General features: G+C 39.5%; 1 protein-coding gene and 1 long non-coding RNA gene across 13 annotated transcripts in view; one reads left to right on the top strand and one right to left on the bottom strand.

Moving 5' to 3' along the window:
* CRADD (CARD and death domain containing adaptor protein) overlaps window positions 1–24038 on the bottom strand; it is a 254797-nt gene that overhangs the window by 178185 nt on the left and 52574 nt on the right. The window contains exons 3-4 of one of the 12 annotated variants that reach the window (XM_017868386.1): window positions 11427–11524; window positions 9769–9892 (exon numbers count right to left, since the gene is read on the bottom strand). The exons of 7 other annotated variants lie outside the window; for them this stretch is intronic. In XM_017868386.1, coding sequence (XP_017723875.1) covers window positions 9857–9892; window positions 11427–11524 — 134 coding nt within the window. In that variant the 3' untranslated portion in view covers window positions 9769–9856. Of the gene's footprint in view, window positions 1–9652; window positions 9893–11426; window positions 11525–14949; window positions 15140–24038 lie in introns of those variants that run through there. 4 more of the 12 variants (XM_017868388.1, XM_017868391.1, XM_017868390.1 and 1 more) reach the window with 4 other exon arrangements.
* Window positions 9902–24038, top strand: part of LOC108527238 (uncharacterized) — a 30486-nt gene continuing 16349 nt past the window's right edge. Inside the window, exons 1-2 of the long non-coding RNA XR_001884759.1 lie at window positions 9902–10591; window positions 12853–13022. This is a non-coding gene — a long non-coding RNA (uncharacterized LOC108527238). The remainder of the gene's footprint in view (window positions 10592–12852; window positions 13023–24038) is intronic.

Raw genomic sequence — 24038 nt, 5'->3', positions numbered from 1 at the left:
TGTGAGAGGGACAACAAACAATGATGAAGGATATTACCATCTACTGAACTCGCATTCTGTGGGAGGGACTATCACCTAACACTGTACTGCATCTTCTCAATCATCCTGGGATGCCAATCAAAGATATATGCATAGCTCCAATGTATATAAACATATACTTACTATATGATATACAATATTACATAAAGTATATCTCATATATATATATAGAGAGAGAGAGAGAGAGAGATTTTTTCTACTTTACAAGCTGAGCAAACCACCTAAGGTCCCACAGCTAGAAGACAGAGCCAAGACTGAGACCATGGTCTAACTACCTTTAAAAGCTGTATTATTTCAGCACCCTCCAGTGTCTTTACAGGTAGCTTGAAGGAAAGAGTGGGAGAAGAGGGGAGTGTAACGCCACCTGACACCACTGCCATGCTCCTTGCCCTAGCATTGGAAGGAAAGGAAAAATTAGGCCGGGTACGGTGGCTCACGCCTGTAATCCCAGAACTTTGGGAGGCCAAGGCAGGCAAATCATGAGGTCAGGAGTTCGAGACCAGCCTGGCCAACATAGTGAAACCCCGTCTCTACTAAAAATACAAAAAATAGCCAGCATTGTGGCGCATTCCTGTAGGCCCAGCTACTCAGGAGGCTGAGGCAGGAGAATCACTTGAACCCGAGAGGTAGGGAGGCAGAGGTTGTGGTGAGCTGAGATCGTGCCACTGCACTCCAGCCTGGGCAACAGAGCAAGAGAAGAAAGAAAAGAAAGGAAAGGAAGGAAAGAAAGAAAAGGAAAGAAAGGAAGAAAGAAAAGAAAAATTATGAGGAAGGAAAAAAGAGAAAAAGTAGGGAAATGAATAAGGGGAAGGAAAGGAATAATACTCACCCTTGCTTTTCCCTCTCCCCGTCTCATGCCCCTCCCCAGTTCCCAGCCCTAAGTCTCCCAATACTATCACCAGCACCTGTCTGACAAGAGCCCTCTCTCTCCTGGGTTACAGAGGAGGTCCTTTTCTGCTCTGACTCCAGCCTGATGGAAACACTCCATTTTTGCTACAGGGCTGTAATAGAGCAATGACTTATTGGCTTCTTTAATAGGAATTCAATACATTTTTCCATAAATAACATTACATTGTGGTTAAAGTTTATAATACTAGTGGCTTTTTATTTAAAAAAAAAAATAAGTGTAATAAAGATCCACTAATCTGAAACCCCAAAAGTGGTGAAAACCATTCTTTTTTTATAACTCATTTGGCAGCAAAACCTGACCTGACCTGAACTCATTTGGCCTGAATTCATTTGGTGACAAACCTGACCTGAACTGACATGAGGCTATTTATAGTTTTTATTTATCCCACTGCATGTGAATATTCATCAGTTTCACTGCAGAAATATTAATGTGCTTGATTATAGGATCCTGTTCCAGACCACACTGCCGTGCTATATAATAACTGGTACATGCACAATATTATCCTACTTTAAAAAAAAAAATCCAAATTCAGCAAAATCTGGTCTCAATGGTTTTGAATACAGAATTGTAGAACTGTATTTATTCAGATTTAACCTCTTTGAACCTTGGGTTCATCGCAAGTCTGAAATTAGATTGTAGCCAACATCATTTCTGGGGGGAAATACATTCTTAATTTCAAACAAGCAACTTAAAAAGGAACTTTTGGAATACCACTAATTCCTGGGTTGGGATCTAACTGTATAAAAGTATGCAATAAAGAAAAATTCTTCGTGATAAAAGGTTTTCATTCTGCAAAAAAATTATCAGGTTCCACTTCCCATTCCCACATAATCTTCAGGGAAGTCCAACTTCCGAAAAGAATGGCCAATCTTCTTGGACCTCTCTGTGTGCTGAGGAGCATATTGGAATATTAGAATGTGGACCGAGGAAAAGAGAGGTAATATTAGAAATCCTATGAACTGCTTCCATTCTGTCATACTGTTCATTTATGTTTCTGCCAAAGTTAAGTTTTATGATTTTATTGCAACTCAAAGTTAACCTTTCTAGCACGAGGAAAGTATCAAATGCCACCCCTTCAAACAAGATGGGTTCAAGGGAAAATCCCAATCTTCTTTAATCATTTTATGAATATGATGAATCTTGTAGCTCATTAATTTTCTCTCATTGTGTTTTGGCTGCTAGAAAATCCAGAGCCAAATTTACAGCCTAGCTCTAGCCCCATACAGAATTTTATATTACATGTTCTTTGCCCTAATTCTATTCATCCTAGAATGGTTATTTTTCTCCTAGCCTTATTTTCCCTTTACCTTAATTTCATCTATTCATTTTAGGTGATGGTGGTGGTGGTGGTAATAGTGTGTGTATATGTGTAAATTTCCTCAATATCTTTTTGTAATAAGGCGGAGAAGGAATAAATAGACAAATAAGTAATTGTATACTTAATAATGTACTGGCATGGATCCATTTACTTCCAGCTGTAAAGACTTCAGTCATATCAGAACTCTAAATCATTCCACTTGGTTAATTACACAAATACTGAGCCATAATTAAAACCTTCTATACCAAAATGCCCATGACCATCATTCATTATATGAAAATAATCACAAATTAGGAGAAACAACAGAAGTACCTTACCTACATTGCACGTTTCAGATATAGAGTCACCTGAGATATATGGCTGAGACTGGATTATCACATTCACTGCAAGGGCTGAGGGAAGTACTGGTTTCAAGTGTCAATATACCTGCTACCTATGCCTCTACCTCACATCGCCAGACCACCAGTCACTTCCTCATAGCACAGCTTCCTAGTATGAGACTGTGAGATCCCCACTTCTCTCCCTGGACCTCCTACTTGCTAGAGTTACTGGAAGACATTAGAGTTGCTAAAAGGAAGTGGGGAAGTCCAAAAGAGTATTCATAAAACTCCCCTAAAAGCCAAACATTTTCTGTTCCTTGCATCTGTTGGTCATCCATTTATTTTTTTTCCAGTAATTTCAAAGCACTAGAATTTGCCCATATGTAATTCATACTTCTGAACAGTTGTCCAGTTAAAATTAATGAATGAGAAAAATTAGAATTTAAGTAGAAAACACTAATCGAGATCCATAAACAGTAAATTTGGACATATAAGCAAGTGTGCCCTCCCCTCACCACAACAAGCTTTAAGAACTATGCAGCTCTGTAAGAAGTGAAGAGGGGGTTTACATGTGCCCAACTTGGAAGTTCCAAATTCAAGTACATTTTAAATATGAATAAGTGGCAGCTAGGTCAGGGAACCCAGTTTCTTACCCAAAATTGGAATCTAACAGAATTATATTTGAGTATACCGAAAACTTTCCATGGATAAAATTAGAGTGCAGAGGAAAACCATTCTTTTAAAGTGCAATTATTATTTTATTTTATATAGTGGTGGTACTGGAAACTGATCTATTATGATACCAAAAACAAAACAAGAAAATCAGGGAAGATTTTGCAAGGTAGAAGAAGTTTGAGTTTAAAAAGCAACAACTACTTATGGTGAATGTTTATTGTTTTTATTAAACCTCTAGAATTATGTATAAGTAATATTTGATGTTACTTGGATTTAATTTTACCTTGCACAATTTTCAATATTAAGATGCTTAAAATCTCTTTTAAATGGTTGCTTATGATGTTACCATAACAACAAAGTGGTACCCAGAGGGGTATGGTAAGCAGAATGCCAAAGATCTCTCCCGAGAAGTCCCATTACCCAGTTATTCAATCATGCACTTAAGTAGGTACTGCTATGAAGGGACAATGCAAGTGTGATTAAGGTTACTAATCAGTTGACTAGCAAGATTAGCCTGGATTATCCAGTTGGGCCAGTCTAATCATATGTCCTTTAAAAGTAGAAGAGAAACACGTTAGGGGAAGGCAGGGAAATCTAAAGCAAATTCCACACACTGTGGCTGCCTTTGAAGATGTAGATGGGCAGCCTCTAGAAGACCCTAAGCTAACAGCCAGCAGTTAGTGCTCTCCAAGAAAGGAAACTGGGCCCCCAATACAACTACCACATGGAACTAAATTCTGCCAATGAGCCTGGAAGTAGATTCTCCCCTGGAAGGCCTACAGGTACAAGTCCAGGCCTGCTGCTCCCTTTACTTCAGCCTTGTGAAGGCCCTGGGCACAGAAGCCAGGAGAACCATCCTGTGCCAAGCTTCTGACCCACAGAAATGATGAGAAAATAAATGGATATGGTAAGCCACTACATTTGTGGTAATATGTTATGCCTGTAATAGAAAATGAATACAAGGGGTGAAGCAAAAAATAACCAAAAATGAGCATGTAAGAGCCTGTTAAACTCATTTATCTTTATTTAGTGATTTCAGCTAAAGCACAATAAATTACATAGAAACTAAAAATAAAACAAAATAGAAAACAAAACTACCATAACAGAGAACAGGATACGTGTGAAATAATCAAAGGAATTTTTAAAATTTAAAAAAAATGTGGCTAACATAACATTTTATTGCATAATTTCAAGCACTACCTTGAAATTGGAAATTTTGCCATTGTTTCTAAACAATTCAAAAGAAGATGAATAAAGCAAGGATCTAGAGCCCAATATGTGATTATAATTGCCCTGAATATAAGAAGAGAACACTCCTCACGGTCTTCAAGCATGCACCACTCTCACTAAAATATATGAATAAGAATAATTTTAGGCTTTTTATTATTGAAGGGACAGTAAGAATAATTACACGGGGAATTCAGCTTACTACAGGAAATAACATTCTATTCGAGACCAGCCTGGGCAACATAGCAAAACCAAATCTCTACTAAAAAATACAAAAATTAACCAGGCGGTGACGAGGGCCTGTGGTCCCAGCTACTGGGGAGGCTGAAGTGGGAGGATCGCTTAAGCCTAGGAGGTGATGGTGGTTGCAGTGAACTGAGATGGCCTCACTGCACTCCGGCCTGGATGACAGAGCAAGACCCTGTCTCACACCAAAAAAAAAGGAAAGAAAAAGAAAAAAAAAAGAAATAACATCCTGATAATTACAACTCTCCAGCAATGGTATGGACCGCTTCAAAAGCAGAAATGTTACAAAAGATTCCTAGAATCCCATAGAAAAATTGGCCTAAAAAACCTCTATATTCTAACTGCAAAATTCTGATTCCATTTACTTAGTAACACAGGGAATACTGGCATTATCGGAGTACTAGTTAAGTTACTATTATTCTATAGGCCACATTAATTCATTAAGTTTAATATTAGGTATGCAGGACAATTGTCATAGCAACATAATTAGCGTTACAAGTTCCTAAACAGAAATATGCAAAATACTAAAATGAAACTATTTTAAAGGGCAGATAATTATTTTTAATTCTGCAGGATTTCTTTTCAAAAGTGAAGTTTGGTGTAGCCTCTGGTCTGGGGCGGAAGATGAGAATGGGAGGGTGGCCTGACCCCCGCCCTGATGAGGAGGGACCCAGCGCACAACCTGTTCAAGGATCTGGAGCCGCACGAACACCTGAGTCTACCCGAATGGTTGGCCCCTTCAAAACAAGATCTGCGGAACGGCTCGGGACACAAGAAATTGCCGGCAACCTGTCATCGCTCATTTTTACCGACAGTGGGCGGCGGGCAGTCGGAAGGAATGCCCATTTCTCCAGTGTTCCTTCCCAGAAGCAAATGCAAGTGTTTGTTTATGCAAGATTTACGTTTCACTCAGGTTTGGGTTGGGTTTGTTTCCTGGAGATTGAGCTGAGTTTCCCTGGTTTTGCTGGAGTGAGGGCAAGCTGATCGCTCCGTATTTACCTTTCACTTGGGCCAAATTGGACTAATGCAAATAAACAGGTCTCGCAGGCGCCCCCCGGGCAGACGGCATCCCCTCCCCGCGCTGGGTCGGGCAGCTGGGGCCCGCAGAGGCAGCCGCGCGCCTCCCTGCCCCGCTGCGCAGCCCGCGGGTGCCCGGCCAAGCGCTGGCTTATCTGCGGCTCCCACAGCGCCCCCGCATTCATCAGTTCCTAGAGCAGGGATTCCGAGAAAAAAGAAAGAGCCGGGTTCCCTAGAAACATTAAATTAACACAAGGGATCTGGAAACGAAACAGCAGATGCCTGAAAGCCTTCTCCTTGACGGCTTCCTGCCTTCTTGGAAAATCTTTGCATTAAAATAGCTTGAATTACCCTGCTCGGCCAGATGCTGCTCGGGAACTTCATTTTGGGCTAACATGAAAGCAGTATTTGACATCTTTTAAAGGATTTTTCTTTTCGAGGTGGTTTGAAGAGCGCCTTTGGGTTGCTGACATTAGCAAGGACCCGTGGCTGGGTTTTTTGCATTGCAAGAGAACTTTCCGTAACAATGGCTAGCAAATCAGATAACAAAGATCATGGCGTGTAGAGGAGACGCGGTAGAGCACAGAATGAGCACTCCTTGGGTTGAGAAACAGAGGTTCCTATCTCTGGGAAGAGCCTAGAAAAAGCTCTTCTAGGGGGGCGGCCGCCTCCTTTTACAGGGGAGAAAATGTCTTTTATTTCTAAGCCTACTTATTTTGACCATAGCTATGAGAACTATCTAATGGCATTTCCAGAGAGTCACAAACAAGCAGAAAGGCTTGTGAGTAATATTTTATCAGCCTCTTTGTTCTAAAGCCCATGATCTAACCTCCACCGACCCTATCTACAAATTAATCAGACCATGTAATTTGTCAATTCAAACCCAGATTAATAACCACACACCTTGAACAGTGGGTCTTCAGCACAGAGTGTATTCCACTTTCATGTCATGTTAACTTTCATATTTAAAGAATTTTGGTAGCTGAGAACAAGACCCAAAGCTTCCTATGAGGTATCAGGATTTTACAGAGGAAATCGTTTTTACTGGAGTAGCATCTTCTTTGACACTTTTTCTTTTCATGATAACCTTTATGAAAAGACTCTACAATCCTTAGTCGCTAATTTATATGTGTCAAGCTTTCTAGTAAACTGGACAATAACCTACAGTCCTAAAAGGATTCTATGCTTATCCCAAATTTAAGAGCACCAGATGGGGGATAAATATATTACAACAAGATACTCTAAACAAAAATAAAATTAAATATCCTTGCCTTAGCATGAAAGCAGTAAAACTCATCTTAAAGCAATGCAGTCAGACAAAATCACTGCATCTGTAATAAGGTTGAGTATACAGCTACGGGAGTTAGCAGCCTTAAATATTTCTGTTCTAACGACTCACAAGAGATACACAAAATCTATCATTCCTTCCTGATGTACGAAAAAATAAAAGGCAATTTCATAACACCTTTGGTGCTTTCTAACTTAATAGTTGGCCTTCAGGAAAAGCAAGTACAATTTTTGAGTGTTTATAAGAAAGCAAAGGAAAATGTTGCAAAAAATTACTTGGCTCAAAGGCCACAGAGAAAGCCGGAATCTGCAGGACTCACCAAACTACACAGCTGTTTTAAAACTGAAAGTCAAACAGCTTTTAACAGGTATTAAGTATTTTCTACAACAAAATTATCAAATATACATACTTCTTTTTACACTGCAAATAGACATTTTATTTCTATTAGGAAAAAACTATAGTTACACAAACAATAACTAGATTGCTGTAATAAATATAACTAGCCACATAATACTAGTCAATGCTGGCTTTTGAAAAAATTACCAGAGAATTTCAAAATGATTCTGAATGATCAAGTGTGACTCCTATATTTTTTAGATAGGCATTGATGTTAAGAATATGGCTTTCACAGAAACATAATCCAATTTATCTGATTTCCATATATCTGATTTCCATATATTAATCATGGCAACAAATAAAATGATGACAAAATCACTAAGATAGCTTAAATTTTTTTAAATTAAAAAACAAAACCTAAGTAAACCACATTAAGGAAGATTAACAAATCTGACAATCCTCCTCCAAAACTATTTTTCGAAAAAAAGTCTTAAGGTCATAGAAAATGTGGATGCCTTATAACCCTTAAAATTTCTTTTAGTTAATGAGAATCTCATTTTGGAATTTCTTCAAACTTAACTGAAATGTTAATGAAAAGAGAAATATTTAGATGTTGAGAAAAAAAGTTGTTCTAATTATTCTGCCTCACTATCTAATTTCAGCTCATCAAAGTTAAATAGCTAGTAAACAACTGGTCTGTTTTGGCAGATTTTTTTCTATTTTAAAATTCATTACTAAACAGATGAGGTTACTACTAGTTAAAATTCTGAATCCAAATGCCATACATGCTGTTGTAAAAACTGTGCAGTTTTAAATATATTTTTACTTCTATGTATTTTTGAATCTTTAGCCAAACTCCTCCAGTAAAGTTTTAGTTTATTATGTTTTCTAAAATAAAAACATTTGTATTTTATGCTATAAAAATCAATAAATGTCTTCTAATGTTAGGTGCTCCAAAATAAATGATTCAAAAGTTTTAATGAAAGCCCTCTTATAATTAAAGAAGGTGATTGGTAATGAGGAAGAAAATGGAAGGCATATTTACAATAAATCAAAAGCAGAATTGTGATTAATGGGCTCCACAATGATTATTAATGTTCTCCCTATAAAATATTGGTCTTTGTATTAATTTAAAAGTACAGACTGGGTTCTTTCCTTTGATAAATGAAAAATGATTTTTTTCCTATTTTAAGATGAGAATGACTATTTTTAAAACAGAAGACTACATCCAAGATCTTTCCCTTTCCCCATTTCAAAATTATGAGTTTTCTTTTGCCTTTTGAATTCTTGAAATCCAGTGACATTGTCATAGCTCTGAGAACCAAGAAAATCAAAGCCACTAACTGTAGGAGACAGCCTTGATGCCTTTGATTATATTTTCCTAGAAAAACTTTTATGATATTTAATCTTAATTTTTTTTTTTTTTTTTTTGGAAATCCTCTAATGCCAATAAGGGAGAATCTAAATCTCAGGAGTTTAGGCAAATTTAGCCCGTCAGCATAGCTTGAAAATAGGATAATTTAATAAAACCTCAATAATACATTGGTTTTTAAATAATGTTATATACTCTCGATAAATATATATCCTGCTAAGATTAGTAGGTACCAACGTCATATCTGTATTGGAAATAAGCAGAGTGCACATTTTTAAAAGGAGAAGAGGCTACACTACTACTCAAAGTCTCCTCAACATTTGGATGCAGGAGAGAGATGGAAAGAAAGTTGAGTTCTTCATCCGGGCTGGTGCCCATCCCATGGTACTACACTTCCTCCTATCCCCTGACCACTGCCAAGGTCAGTCGGGATAGGTGGGCTCGTGTCTCTACATAGTCAGATACCTGTGTATTTTGCTGGGAGAAGGGGAAAAATAAATACATAAAAATAAACAAAACTCTCTATTCCTGAACTCCCTGTATCCTTTCAAAGTCACACTTTATTAATGGAAATTAAAATGATGAAGAAAGAAACCACCAGTAACCTAAATAAGCTTCCCCTTAAAGACACATTTTAACACCAACAAGAAGACTTTCTTCTTTCACTTTCTTCCTTCCTTCCTTTCCTCGTTTCTCTCTCTCTTTCCTTCTTTCTTTCTCCTTCCCTCTCTCTTTTCTCTTTTTCTTTCCAGCCAGAGTTTGTGACTTACTAATTATTTTTATTCTGTTTGAGTTGGGTCCCTGTTATGTTTTGTGATTTTCTGAAATGAAGTTAAGATTTCCATTATTTATGAGAATGAAACAGGAGGTTGACACTTTATGCACAAAAAAGAATAACCAAAGGTTACAATGACATCAGTTTTGGTTTTTATTGAGGGCTGGCGTGTTGCGCAGGGTGTGGGGGGGAGGAGTGGGGTGAAGCAGGTGTGAGGAATGAGTTTGTTTCTTCCAAGACAGGGCTTTGCTTCAGTCAGTGTTGCTGCAGTCACAATGAAGCGGCCCACTCTGCCAGCTCTTCCGGGTAGACTTCATAACCGAGCGGGCAGGCTCAATTCTCTAGGAAGCCTGACGTTGGCAACTGCACCTCATGGAAGAATTCCACAAAAGGTTAAATCAGGGTGAGACTGTCAACAGGCTTCAAAAAGGCTGAGTTCCAGGGCCCATGCCTGAGGCCTCATGGGCCTCCTTCAGGTCCTCGTCCCCACAGCCTGACACTTTTGGCCCTTCTCTTCTCCAGCTCCCCACCCCATTCTTCAGCCAGCCCTTCCTTTTTCCTCTAACCCTGCAAAAAATGAGCAGCGCTGTTGTTTTGTTCCAACTGACAAAACAGCTAAGGAACAGCAGAACATGACTGCCCTTTGCAAAATGGGCCATGTGATCCTCCTAGCTCAATTCAACACTTCCAGTAAAAATGAATAGAAAGGGAACTGTTTATGAAACTCTCCTGCTTGCCTTCGGAATACTCTCATCCTCTCCCTTCTCAGCCTCCTAAATACCCAAATGAACTTATATAATGAGCTTTATTTTATCACCCTGAAATTCTTCCTCAGTCCAAATTGCTAATGTGGCAGGTTCCAGCTGCCCAAATTCCCTAAACAACATTGCCTGTTCCATAAAAAGCATGCAATTGCAAGCAAAGCAGTCCTGCTCTGGTTCTCAGAACTATAAACTGACTACCCAGCTCCCTGGCCCAGGAAGGCTATGAAACAGGCAACATGGACAATTTAAAGGTGTACAACATCCGAGGTTCCATTTCACCCTCAGGCAGCCCAGAGTGGAAAAGGTAAGGCCACCCTCCATTTTTCTTCTGAGTACTATATTGATTCTCTGGAAACTCTCTCTGTTCCAAAAGAAACCACCCCATCCCGTGGAGAAAAGGTGACACTGAATTTGCACTGCTTTTTCTGGTGGCATTTGTTTGACTAAGAGGGAGCAGAGTTCCATACAACAGACTGCTTTATTTGTGCGATTTGAAAATAACACATACCAGATTAGTTCCCTAGATGCAGATTAGTACAAAGTTTGAATCCTTTCTTTCAAATTAATTAATGTAATCTCAATGTTTATATAATAGACATTGACTTTTATCTGGCACATACAGTATATGACTCTGCCTTTAGCAAAAATACCATTCAAGCTATCTTCAGCAGATGTGAATGCTTTATTTTGATTTTGGGGACTCCAAAGAGAGTCCATAACCTACCTTGGCATTGTCAGATCTCAAAAAAGCCTTCTTCATACTTGCAATATAGTAATATCTAAGTACTTGGACATCCCGGCACAAAATACGTGAGTCCACATCTCCCTGTTTTTCACTATTCCCTCTGCAACCTTGTTCATATAGCAAACTCTAAAATATTCTTCAATAGGCAGCCTATGCCACCTTCCCTCAACTATCCCAGACCAGTAGTCATCACTGCCTCCTCTGCCCCTTGCACATGTCTCTATGTGGTCTCACCAGACAGTACCATGTTTGCTCATATGTCTGTGTCACCTACTCAACTCAAAGTTCCTTGAGGAACTAATTGTATTTGTATCTCCAGTGCCTTGCATATTTTATAGCACATAATAAGTGCTATAAAAGAAAACTAAACTTATGTGGCTATTGAATGACTTACAGTTTTTAACTGGAATGAGCCTAGTACAAGACTCACATAGATGCTGGTGGTTGATCCTAAGTTTCTCATGCTGTCATCTGAAATCATTTGCTCTTGCTCTACATTCAGAGGAGAAATAAAAACTGGTGACACTTCTCTGGCCTCTATATCATAATTAGACCATGGGTACCAGCTGAGAAACTAGAAAATATTTAGCCTACCCCAGTCACATCCTAAAAGACATCAATGTGGAGCTCAAGGAACTCAGTGGATTTACCAACATTTAACACACCCTATATCCACCCATTATAACTACTTGAATTGGCATGGATGGCAATAGTAGATTTTATTGTGGAGAACAGAATAAATCTAATAAAAGAAATAACTAGAGGAAAAGTTGGGACTAGCTGATGTTTTAAGTAGAGATGGGAAAACATAAATGATGGTGGTCAGCACAGCAAGTTTTGAACATAAGGACTTTAGAAATCAATGTGGTCGGCTGGGCGCGGTGGCTCACGCCTGTAATCCCAGCACTTTGGGAGGCCGAGGCAGGTGAATCACAAGGTCAGGAGATCAAGACCATCCTGGCTAACACGGTGAAACCTTGTCTCTACTAAAAATATAAAAAATTAGCTGGGTGTGGTGGTAGGCCCCTGTAGTCCCAGCTACTCGGGAGGCTGAGGCAGGAGAATGGCATGAACCCAGGAGGTGGAGCTTGCAATGAGCCTAGATTGAGCCACTGCACTCCAGCCTGGGTGACCAAGCAAGACAGTCTCAAAAAAAAAAAAAAAAAAGAAAGAAAGAAAGAAAGAAAAAGAAAAAAGAAATCAATGTGATCACTGTTTTCTAGTAATAGACTGACCATGGACAAGAATAATAGGTACATTACTCCCCAGTTCCTTTGCAATGTACTATACTGTTATTTAAGCATCCCAGCATCATGCTTGCTTTCATAAATACAAGTCTAGCTCAATTGCCACGATTCTGCTTTGAGGCTCTTTTTTAATGATTTATGTCATGCTCCCCAAAAGTCTTTCTAAAATTATTCCAAAGGGAAAGAGGCAAAAAAGGGGAGCTTAAATGTTTTGAGGAGCTGTTAGATGTGCCCGGTGATTGCTATGCACTTCTTTCTGAGACAGAGTCTCCCTCTGTCGCCCAGGCTGGAGTGCAGTGGCGTGATCTCGGCTCACTGCAACCTCAGCCTCCAGGGTTCAAGGGATCCTTCCACCTCAGCCCCCTACTAGATGAAAATACAGTCGTGAGCCACCACAACTGGCTTGCTATGCACTTTATATACACCATCTATATCACCCTCCCAACAACTCCACTTGATAGGAATAATTATTCTCATTTTAAATCAGTTTTAACCTAGGTCTCTCTGGTTCTAGATCTAGTATTTTTTCTATAAATAATACTGTCCCAATTTCTTTTGGTTTTCTTTTCGTAGAGATGGGGTCTCACTTTGTCACCTAGGCTGGTCTCAAACTCTTGGATTCAAGCAGTCTTCTCACGTTGGTCTCCCAAAGTGCTGGGAGTACAGGCATGAGCCACTGTACCTGACTGACTGTTCCTATTTCTAGTATCAGCATGAAGAACACGAGAAAGTCAGCTTCAAAGGTAAAAGGTGTATCATTCATTCATTCAACATTTATTCCACAGCTATTATGAACCAGGCACTATAGTCTCTTTGAGGATATAAACATAAGTTCTGGGACTTGACTTCAACTTGTTCACAGTCTAATGGAAAAGAGACATAAAAACAAATAACTTGGTTTATTCTATTTTCCCTAGGCTCTGTATTTGGGTCCCCACCCCTTGTCACTTTTTGCTGCCACTTTACTAACTTTCCGTATCTTAATAGTTACTTTCTCTTATTTACACATTAGTAAAACACAAGAAACCTGCGCCATTTTGTAAGCTGCCTACATTGCTAAAATCACATCCTAGAGGGAAGTGAGATGGAATAAACCATAAGCATTTGAACTCGCTTGTGCCGCTCTGGGTTTCCATGCTGCCCCAGTGTTTGTTCATTCATTTATTTGCATATTTTGGAGGGGCTACAGGAGGCCCAGTGCTAGCCAGGGAATCAGTGGTGAAAATGACATAACTAGCGTTCTGCCCCCATGGAGCTACCCTCTAACCTTCACAGGAAGGGGAGGCAGGCAGTCAACAAAATCCTGGATTGTGATAGGTGAGTCATGAAGGAAAACCACAGCGTGCCATGAGAAAGCACATATGGTACAGGGACCTGACCTTGGCAGGGGGACGAGAAAGGCCTCCCCTAGGAAGTGGCATGAAAGCTGAGATCTGTGAGTTGAGTGGCTCGGTGAAGATAGGGGGAAGAGGGACAAAAAGGGAAACAGAGAGGATTCCAAGCTGAGGGAACAGTACATGCAAAGGGCTGAAGCTGGAAGGAACACAATGCCTCTGAGGTCAGGAAAGAAGGCTAGCGTTTGCAGAAGACAGGCAATACGAGGGACAGGGCCCAGACACAGAGCTGTGAAGGAGGCATTGGCCCAATGATGCAGTGGGTTTCAGATCTTATTCTAGGAGCAGTGGGAACATATTGAAAGGTTAAAGCAGCTTAGTTGAGTGCATTTAATGTTCTTTAAAATTCCCTTGGCTACCTGTAATTAAAGTATTAAGAAAAACACAGCGTAAAATATGTTTCATTGATGAAAACTTGTTTAGGATACAAAAAGTGGTATATATAAAAGAGTTCTAAATAAAAAATAATGGATTTTATTCATTGCACTCTTATCCTGGGTAGGTTATTTAATCTCAAAATATTTTTGTTTCCTCATCTAGCAAATGAAAATACTAAAAAATTCAAAATTCACATACTTGTTTTAAAAAGCAAATGAAATAACACACTTGAAAATGCTTTGAATCTCTAAAATGTAAGCTCCTTGAGGGAAGGGACTTTGACTGTTTTGTTCACTACTATATCTAGGACCTAGAAGATGGATGGATGGATGGATGGATAGATGGGTGGATGGATGGATGGATGGATGGATGGGATGGATGGATGGACAGATGGATGGACTGATGAACAGATGGATGGCTGGATATAAGAAAGTGAGGGAAGAAGAGATGAAGGGAAAAAAGAAAGGAAGGGAAGGAGGGAGGAAGGGAAAAAAGCATTTTAATATGTGCCACATTTAATATGTGCCAGGCAGGTGGCTCATGGCTGTACTCGGAGCACATTGAGAGGCTGAGGTGGACAGACAGCCTGAGCCCAGGAGTTTGAGACCAGCCTAGGCAACATGGCGAAACCCTGTCTCTACAAAAGATATAAAAAATTAGCAGGGTGTGGTAGTGCATGCCTATAGTCACAGCTCCTCAGGAGGCTGCAGTGTAGGATCGATTGAGCCTGGGAGGTTGAGACTCCAGGAGGCCTTGATCACCACTGCAGTCTAGCCTGGGTAACAGAGTGAGACCCTGTCTCAAAAAAAAAAAAAAAAAAGAAAGAAAAAAAGGATAGATGAATGGATGAATAAATCACATCAAGCACCATACTGTGCAAATATGAAGCAAGACATACAGCATGTAGCAGTCCACCTGAGCAGGCAGCCTCCCAGGAACTCGATGTCACAGCGTCACCAATGCTTGCCAAGCAGCCAGGCCTTCCTTCAGTGCTGGCACGCTGGGCACCTCCAGCAGCTATTCCAGATGGCTGGGTGATGGGGACAAGCACAGCGTCAGAGGCCCATGACATCACCTCTTCAATGTTGCTGGTGAGAGGGGTGATTGTGAGAAATGAAACACTGCCTTTTCCTGCTTCTTCTTCCTCATACGCTAATCTCTGACACCCCAAAGCCAAGCCCTAAGTACACATCCTTCTCCACTCATATAATCCCTACCTACAGATTCTTATTCTTTGTTTACCAAATGTAGTATTACAATGCATTTTTATATAACTTATTAACACTTTTCTTACATTGCACAGTCTTAGCTATGTGTATGCAATTCCTTAAAGAATTACAACTAAAGATAAAAAAGAGAAAAGGAAAAATATTAAAAGCCTTAAGATGTTCTTTGATATTTATTAGCTTTATAACAAGAATGATAGTAACCATTTGTTGAATACTGACTTTCCTCCAGGCATAGAGTTTGACACTTAGCCTATATCACTTCAAATCCTTACAACCTCTAACAAGGTCAGCATGATGACTCCATTTCTTGGGGAAGAAAATTGAGGCGCAGAGCAGAATGATCTGCCCAAGGTTAGGAGGTTGTTAAGGGCAGAACCAGTGTTCAAATCTGGGTCTATTAGACAACACAGTGTGCATTCTTTTCATTACACTACATATTATTACAAAAATCTTCCAAAAGAAATCAGACTACTTATGATAAAAAGAGCAACCACTTACTGAACATTCAATATGTGCCAGGCACTGTTATGCTCTTTACAAAAATTATTTCATTTAATCCTCTCAACAACTCTGTCAGGTCTGTACTTTTGAAATGAAGAAACTAAAGCTTAGAGAGACTAGAGTGACTTGCCAAAGCTCAAAAAATGACTAAGTGGTAGAGCCTGGATTTTAACCCAGGTCTGTCTGACTCTAAAATGCACCTTCTTAAACTGCTACACAAGAGTTCCACTATTCAAATACCATCAGTATAACTTGCATGCCTTCAAAGGAGAATGTCAAAACAGAAGAAAGGGTCAACAAACCACTTTAAAGATAATTCAAAATAACTACTGCATTAAGACACCATCTCTAAGAGCCCATTACTAACCATTTTCTCTGAGATGTCGCCTTGTTCTGTTGTCCCAAATGGCCTTTAGAGCGATCTGCAACCAGTGTTTTCAATACAAGTGTTTTCCTTTTATATTTGGTAAGTAATTTGAAAATCTGTTTCTAAAACTACCAGTTCAATCAAATGGAGCTCATAACTCTGCATCCAAATCTTTAGAGGTGCCATGAAAATGCACATTAAAGTTACTTAGTCCACAATTCTTATTAAACAATGTTCTTTGATGGTCAGGATAATGTTCAAAGTCACTGTGCAAATTGCTCATGTCATATAAAATACTAGATTTCACTGGGTTTTGTTTTGTTTTGTTTTTCCTGTTTTTTGTTTTTTTTTTTTTTTTGAGATGGAATTTCACTCTTGTCGCCCAGGCTGGAGTGCAATGGCGCAATCTCGGCTCACCACAACCTCCGCTTCCTGGGTTCAAGTGACTCTCCTGACTCAGCCTCCTGAGTAGCTGGGATTACAGGCACCCATCACCACGCCCGGCTAGTTTTATATTTTTAGTAGAGATGGGATTTCTCCATGTTGGTCGGTCTGGTCTCGAACTCCCGACCTCAGGTGATCTGTCCGCCTCGGCCTCCCAAAGTGCTGGGATTACAGGCGTGAGCCACTGTGCCCGGCCAGATTTCACTGTTTCATAATAAATTTTGAAGGTTATATCAAGCATTTTAAGATATGCCCAACATGATTGTCTCCCTATCAGAAATAATTCTTTTCTAAACCAGAAGAATCCTCAGGTAGGTCTCCTTAGCTATATTTGTTAAGCCATATAGCTATATTTGTTAAGCAATCTTATAGCTATATTTGTTAAGCCAAATTTTTAAAACTTCATTTGCAATTAAGAAGGTGTTCGCCTTCTTGATCTACTGATTGGGCAAAGAGGACTTCCTTGTATCTGTGGAGAAGTATACTCACATAACTTTCACACTGATTGGATGTGTAAACCAAGTCGCTGGCAAAGTATTACTTTAAACACAGTCAGTGAAATAGAAGTCTAGAAATTCTTGGAGTAACATGTGGGAAATAATGTATGTGTGAACGTATGCCTGTGTCAACTTTCAAAAAGTAAAATATAAGTACAGGAAGTACCTACATACTCCCTAACAAAAGCAAATATACAGACCTGGATGAACATCCCCAAGTTCTGTGCTTAATCTTCAAGTTGAGATGTTCTATCAGTCTGAGAAAATTATAGTATGTATTTTTAAATACCTTTTTCAACTGGAGTCTATGTATACAGCAAAAATAAACCAATAAATACTGCTGGAAAATATGAAGAAAAAAATAAAACACTAATAATTATACCACTGTCAATACTGTGTTTCACAGCCTCCCCAGACTTTTTTCTTGGCATATGTGTATATGACTTGGAGTTTTTCAAATATACAGTTGCACCACAAAACTGTTTTGCAACATGCTTTGTTTTATTTTGTTTTATTTTTCCATCCAATAGTAAATGAGAGTCAGCCGGGTACAGTGACTCACACCTATAATACCAGCACTTTGGGAGGCCAAGGCAGGTGGATCAGTTGAGAGGTCAGGAGCTCGAGACCAGCCTGGTCAACATGGTGAAACCCCGTCTCTACTAAAAACATAAAAATTAGCTGGGTGTAATTCAAGCTACTTGGGAAGCTGAGGTGGGAGAATTGCTTGAACCCGGGAGGCAGAGGTTGCAGTGAGCCGAGATTGTGCCATTGCACTCCAGCCAGAGTGACAGGGCGAAGCTCCATTTAGGAAAAAAAAAAAAGTAAATGAGGGTCAGTGTTTAAATAATAAATATAGCTCTACAACTTCAATTCTGTACCAATCTTTCACGGATGGACAAGTTTCTTTCTCTTTGCTTTCATAAATAACACTGAAACGAACACTATTTACATATAAGCACTTATCTAACTAGTCCTTTCAGACAAATTCTTAGAAGTAGAAAGACTGTATCAAAGGATGTAGCTTTCAATACATTTTGCCAAAGTGCCTTCCAGAAAACTCATGGCAGTTGACACTACCACCAGCAATATATGAGAGTGCAGGCTTCACACTCTGATCTTCCCTGGCTATGAATATTCCTTTTCAACTGTTGCCAATCTGATAGGCAAAACAAACGGTAACTTCTGGTTGCTTTCAATGAATTTTCTTTTTGTACAAATACTGATATATAGGAGCAGTAGATCAGTGTTATACTGAAGAGCAAGAGTTTCAGAGGCGGACAGCCCTGGGCTGCAACAGTTCTGCTAAATGTTATGATCTAGGATAAGCTGCTTTAGCTCCCTAAATTGGACTGTCCTCATAGAACAATGTCAATAATTGCACCTGTCTCATAGCGTTTTCTTAAGCAAGATATGACATTAGCCTAGTATTTGGCAAACGATAAACAGAAAATGGTAGCTGCTAGTAGTAGTGATAGTGATACAGTAGTAGTAAATAATTCGGCGGCCATTTGTATTTCTTCTCTTGCAAATTATCTTTTCATATCTTTGGTCTGATTTTGTCATAGAGAATGCATCTCTTATTTATTAATCTGTAAGAGCTCTCTATAAACTATGGGCAATAACTCTTTGGCCACTATATATGTAGCCAATATTTTCTCCACATTGACATTAGTTTTTAATTTTATCCTTTTTTTTCCCTCTAAATGACTAGTATGTAATCCCAACACCTTTTATAAATCTTCTCATCATTGACTTGATGTGCCACCCTGACATTAAAAAGTTGATAATTCCTAACCTGAAATTCTGAACTCATAAAGCTCTGAAAACAGAGTCTTTTGTTTTTTGCAGTTTGGTGCTTAAATTCATTTGGTGGTAAAAATTGACCTGAGCTAATGTGAGGCTATTTCTGGTTTTTATCATCCCATTTAGTGTCCGTATTAATCTGTTCTGCTGTGGAAATTTACATGAATTTGATTAAGAGACACTGCTAAAAACCCTAAATTTTGAAATATAACTGGCCCCAAACATTTCAGATAAAGGATTGTGAACCTGTACTAGGTTTCCATGTATGCTCAAGCCTGCTTCTAGAATTCCTGTTGTAGCTATGCTCTTATTTTCTTTTTTTCCATTAATGCAATAAATTACATTGATTTTCAAATGCTAAACCAATCTTGCACTTCCAGGATAAACCCCATTTGGTAATGATATATTATCCTTTTTCTGTTTTGCTGGATTCCATTTGTTAATATATTGTTAATGATTTTTGCATCCATGCTTCAGGCTACAATTTTTTCTTACAGCGCCTTGGTCAAGTTTTGGTATCCAGATTATACTGGCTTCCAATTTCTTAGTTTGTCTACCATTTTGTTTATATTTACTATATTTTATGTTTTAATACTTGATGAGATAAAATTTCCCCTCTTTTCATTCTTCACTAGTCTCAGGCAATGTTTTCTGAACTTTACTATATTTTATCAAATTCCATAGAATAAAAATAACGTTACAGCTTATGCTGGAATTCTATTAAATTTTAGGTTAATGTGGACAAAAAGTGATATTGACATATTTACTACATTGACTCTTCTCACCAATGAACATGTTTCTCTGTTTATTCAAGTGTTCTTTTATGTGCCTTAGTTAAGTTTGGAAGTGTTCTTCATAAAGGTCTTGCCCAATTTCTGTTAAGCTTATTCCTAAGTATTTTATAATCACTCTGATCATTTCAACTCTACTCATGGCTGTGCTACCATATTTCATTAGTTCTGATTACCAGTTATAGATAGCTGCTATAATATTTTCCTTGGAAGGGTGGAGTGCCTGTGGAAGAAAGGAGCCAAACATCACTGCTTCATTTATTCAACAAACATGTGTTGAACACGTAATATGTACCCGGCACTGAGAATTCAAAGAGTGATAAGACAATATCCCTGTCCTCAAGGGTTCACAGTCCAGAGGGCAGATAAACAAGTAGCATATAGTAACACGCAAGTTCTGTATTAGAGAGGACAGGAGAAAAACACAGTCTACCTCCAGAAGTAGAGAGTATTGTCAGGAAAAACTTCTATAGAGCCGACTCTTGGGGTGGGTCCTACTTTCCCCCTTGAACAGGTGTGGTGATGAGGAGACACATCCAGAAACTGCATTAAGTCCTGCAGACTTAAGAATGTCATCAATACAGAGCTGAGTGCACCCTGCCTTCCATGTCAGAGCATGGCAGCAAATTCCTTTGGCTTGCTGGCCTCTCCATGGCTCAGCTCTCCTGGTTACCTGTCACTGAACTGGGCGCTGAGCACTGTGGGTCACCGAGCCACATTTCCCTTACCTGTCTCTGCTCATATAACTTCAGGAAAAGGAGGTCAGTGTCCAGTTGAGTCATTACAGCTTCAGTTGCTAACTGGCCTGGCTCTAGACTCCTTAACGCCCATAAAGTGCTATCACTTATTACTACACAGGAACATCATGTTCTGGGAGAAAATGGTTCTATTTCATGCCTAAAATGGTAACAAAGCAAATGAAAACTGATCTGCTGTGTGACTCCTGGATAGTGACAGGTTCTGTCCCAAATAAGCAGACCTAATGAAGCTCTCAGAGATTCCCAGCTTGGATGAACTATTTACTCCTCATGAGCTCAATATTAACTGTGGAGTCATCCTGCAACTACAGAGCCCTTTGCAGAGTGATCACAGGAAGCCAGGCATGGAGGAAGAAGGCGAGAATAAGCAGTCACTTGTGTTATTACTGAAGAGACCACAGGGATCTGTCCAATTATTCAAATGCACATCTGGAAAAAATTCACCTGTCTTGAACTCAGTTTGCTCAACAGCAAAACAAGCAAAAGCACCACAAAATGCTCAATCAGGGCGATCTTTTCAATTGTGGAGGCTGAACGTTTTCCCACCTGAGCATCATAAATAAGGCAAATTGCATAACAGGATAATAAGAGTTGTTGCGGAAAGATGCAATCACAAAATAAGAGGACCTTTCGAAACCTAAGTATAGATGGTAATTATCCAGGAATGGAATATAAACAGGAGCAATTTCAAGGTTCCTGCTTCGTCATGTTATCATGAAACTGAGACAGCCAAATGCCAAAGAGGGTTCTTTCAGTTACAAGAGACCTTCCTATGTCTTTGACAACAGTGCTATTCCCTTCTGTTAACTAGATTGCTGTAGTACACCATTTTGTATATCAGTCTAATCTCAAATGCCACAATTCAAAAAGTTGCCACTTTTCTGCTACCAAAACCAGAATTCTACCTGGTAAGCTCCACAGCGGGGAAAAAAAAAAACGAGGAAAAAAGTAATAAATTGTGGTTATTGATACTTCAGTGTTATTATTGTATTTATAAATAAATACAATGTATGTATGTATGTATCTGAATAAGATTCTTTCCTGATAAAGAGATGCACCCCTCCAACTAGAGTACTAGTAAAGCTTCCTTCTCTAATGTAAAAAGCAAGACCTGAGATAAATAAAATAGGTAAATATAAAAATACATGTATAGCCCCAAATAAATACATGCTCTCAAATAAACAGACCTAACAAAGTTGAGGGAGTCATTTAAAAACTAAACGATTGGCCAGGTGCTGTGGCTTACGCCTGTAATCCCAGCACTTTGGGAGGCCAAAGTGGGCAGATCACCTGAGGTCAGGAGTTCGAGGCCACCCTGGCCCATATGGTGAAACCCCATCTCTAATCAAAATACAAAAATTAGCTGGGCATGGTGGTGGGTGCCTGTAATCCCAGCTACTTGGCAGGCTGAGACAGGAGAATCGCTTGAACCCGGGTGACAGAAGTTGCAGTAAGTCGAGATCACACCATTGCACTCTAGCCTGGGTGACAAAAGTGAAACTCCATCTCAAAAAACTAAACTATTTACTCTTCACTAGTTCATGAACATTAATTCGCCACAGAAACAATTAGAGCCACAGACTTTGCAAGCATTCAGGTTAATTCAGTAGAAAAATCACAGGTCTTGAAGTCAGCCCTGGGTTTGAATACAGCCCCACAATGTACTAGCTTTGAGACCTCAGAAAAGTTCGTCTGTCTGAGCTTCCTTATCTGCAAAATGGGGAAAATACCTACATTACAGACAGGGGGTTTTGAGGACTAAGAGAAAAAGGTATATATAAACCCCAACAATGAATGGTACAGACAGGCGCTCTATACCCACCTACTTTCCTATTCAAATTCTCTACACACTAAATGGTAAAATAAATCTCCTCAGCTTCTCAACCTACAAGGAACGCTTACTGTTTAATATAGCAAATCCTTTCCATTAACAGTGCACCAAAGTTTGCATTACAATACTCCACAAGTCAAATTCTCTGCTTCAGCAAAATCTGAATCTCTTATATAGTCTCAGCTTTTTATTTTCATGCTCTTACCAATATCATCACACCACCACCACCAATAGCATTTCCCAAAGTAGTTCACAAAGGAATTGGGGTGACAGGAGTAGGGCAGGATTGGGTGGAATGAGGGCCTTTCAAGTCAATAAAGATAGTAATAGCATTTGGTTCAATTTCTATGTTTTAAAACATTCTTTTCTTCAACACAGAACAGTGTGAGAACATGCAACTGCATATCTAGGGAGTATATGCAGTAGTTGGTGACAATTGGGAAACAGAACTCAGCTAAACACTGCTAGTAGTCATGGTGGTTTAAAATTGCTTTATTCTTAAGACATATATTGTTCCACTGATACCCATATTGGACCACTGGTTAAAAAGGAAAAGCAAAGGGAATATTGGGAGTGAAAGATAATTAACAGGGAGATGAACATAAAAAATAGTAAGTCTGGGCCAGGTGTGGTGGCTCACGCCTGTGATCCCAGCACTTTGGGAGGCTGAGGTGGGCGGATCACAAGGTCAGGAGATGGAGACCATCCTGGCTAACACGATGAAACCCCATCTCTACTAAAAATACAAAAAATTAGCCGGGTGGGGTGGCAGGCACCTGTAGTCCCAGCTACTTGGGAGGCTGAGGCAGGAGAACGGCGTGAACCCAGGAGGCAGAGCCTGCAGTGAGCGGAGATCGCAACACTGCACTCCATCCTGGGCGACAGAGCGAGACTCTGCCTCAAAATAATAATAATAATAATAATAATGTCTGTTCTTTACAGATACATGTCACATTCTTCTGCTCAAAATTTCTTTGCAGCAAAATAAAACATCTAAAACTATGCTAAAAAATGCAAGACAATAACAATTATATCCAATGTGCCTTATCGTTTACTGGCAATATATATTATCTACATTGTGTTTTTGCATAACAAACCGCACCCTGAAAGAGAAGTATTAACTACCTGACTTTTTCCAAAGGCAAAAAATGAAAGGTCAAGAGGCTTCTGGTTTCCAGTTCTGTATTTAAGGAGCTGAAAAGTCACCACTCCATCCTAACAAGTAAAAAGGCTGAACAAACTCAAAAATCAACAAGTCTTAGTTTTGTAAGAAAAGTGAGATCACAGGGTAAACTGATGCCTCTGAAATTGAAGCAACAGACAGGGATATACAGAGAATCCCAACATACTGGAGCAGAAACTTTTGTTTTTGTTTTTGTTTGAGACAGGGTCTGGCTCTGTCGCCCAGGCTGGAATGCAGTGGCACGATCAGGGCTCTCTGCAGCCTTGACCTCCTAGGTTGAAGGGATCCTCTTGCCTCAGCCTCCCAAGCAGCTGGGACTACAGGCATGCACCAAACACCCAGCTAGTTTTTGTATTTTTAGGAGAGACCGGGTTTCTCTATGTTGTCCAGGCTGGCCTCGAACTCCTGAGCTCAAACAATCTGCCCACCTTGGCCTCCCAAGGTAAGTGCCGGGATTACAAGTGTGAGCCACTGCACCTGGCCTGGAGCAGAAACTTCCCCAAGAAAAATCCCTTTCCAACAGCAGGAGGAGGAAAAGGAACCATTCTGAAATATGCCAGAGGACTGGGGTCTTCCTAAC

Source organism: Rhinopithecus bieti, unplaced genomic scaffold (genome assembly GCF_001698545.2).
Source record: "Rhinopithecus bieti isolate Rb0 unplaced genomic scaffold, ASM169854v2 scaffold_2453, whole genome shotgun sequence".
NCBI lineage: Eukaryota > Metazoa > Chordata > Mammalia > Primates > Cercopithecidae > Rhinopithecus > Rhinopithecus bieti.
Note: the sequence above shows the minus strand (reverse complement) of the source record. Positions and strands in the feature narration are given on the sequence as shown.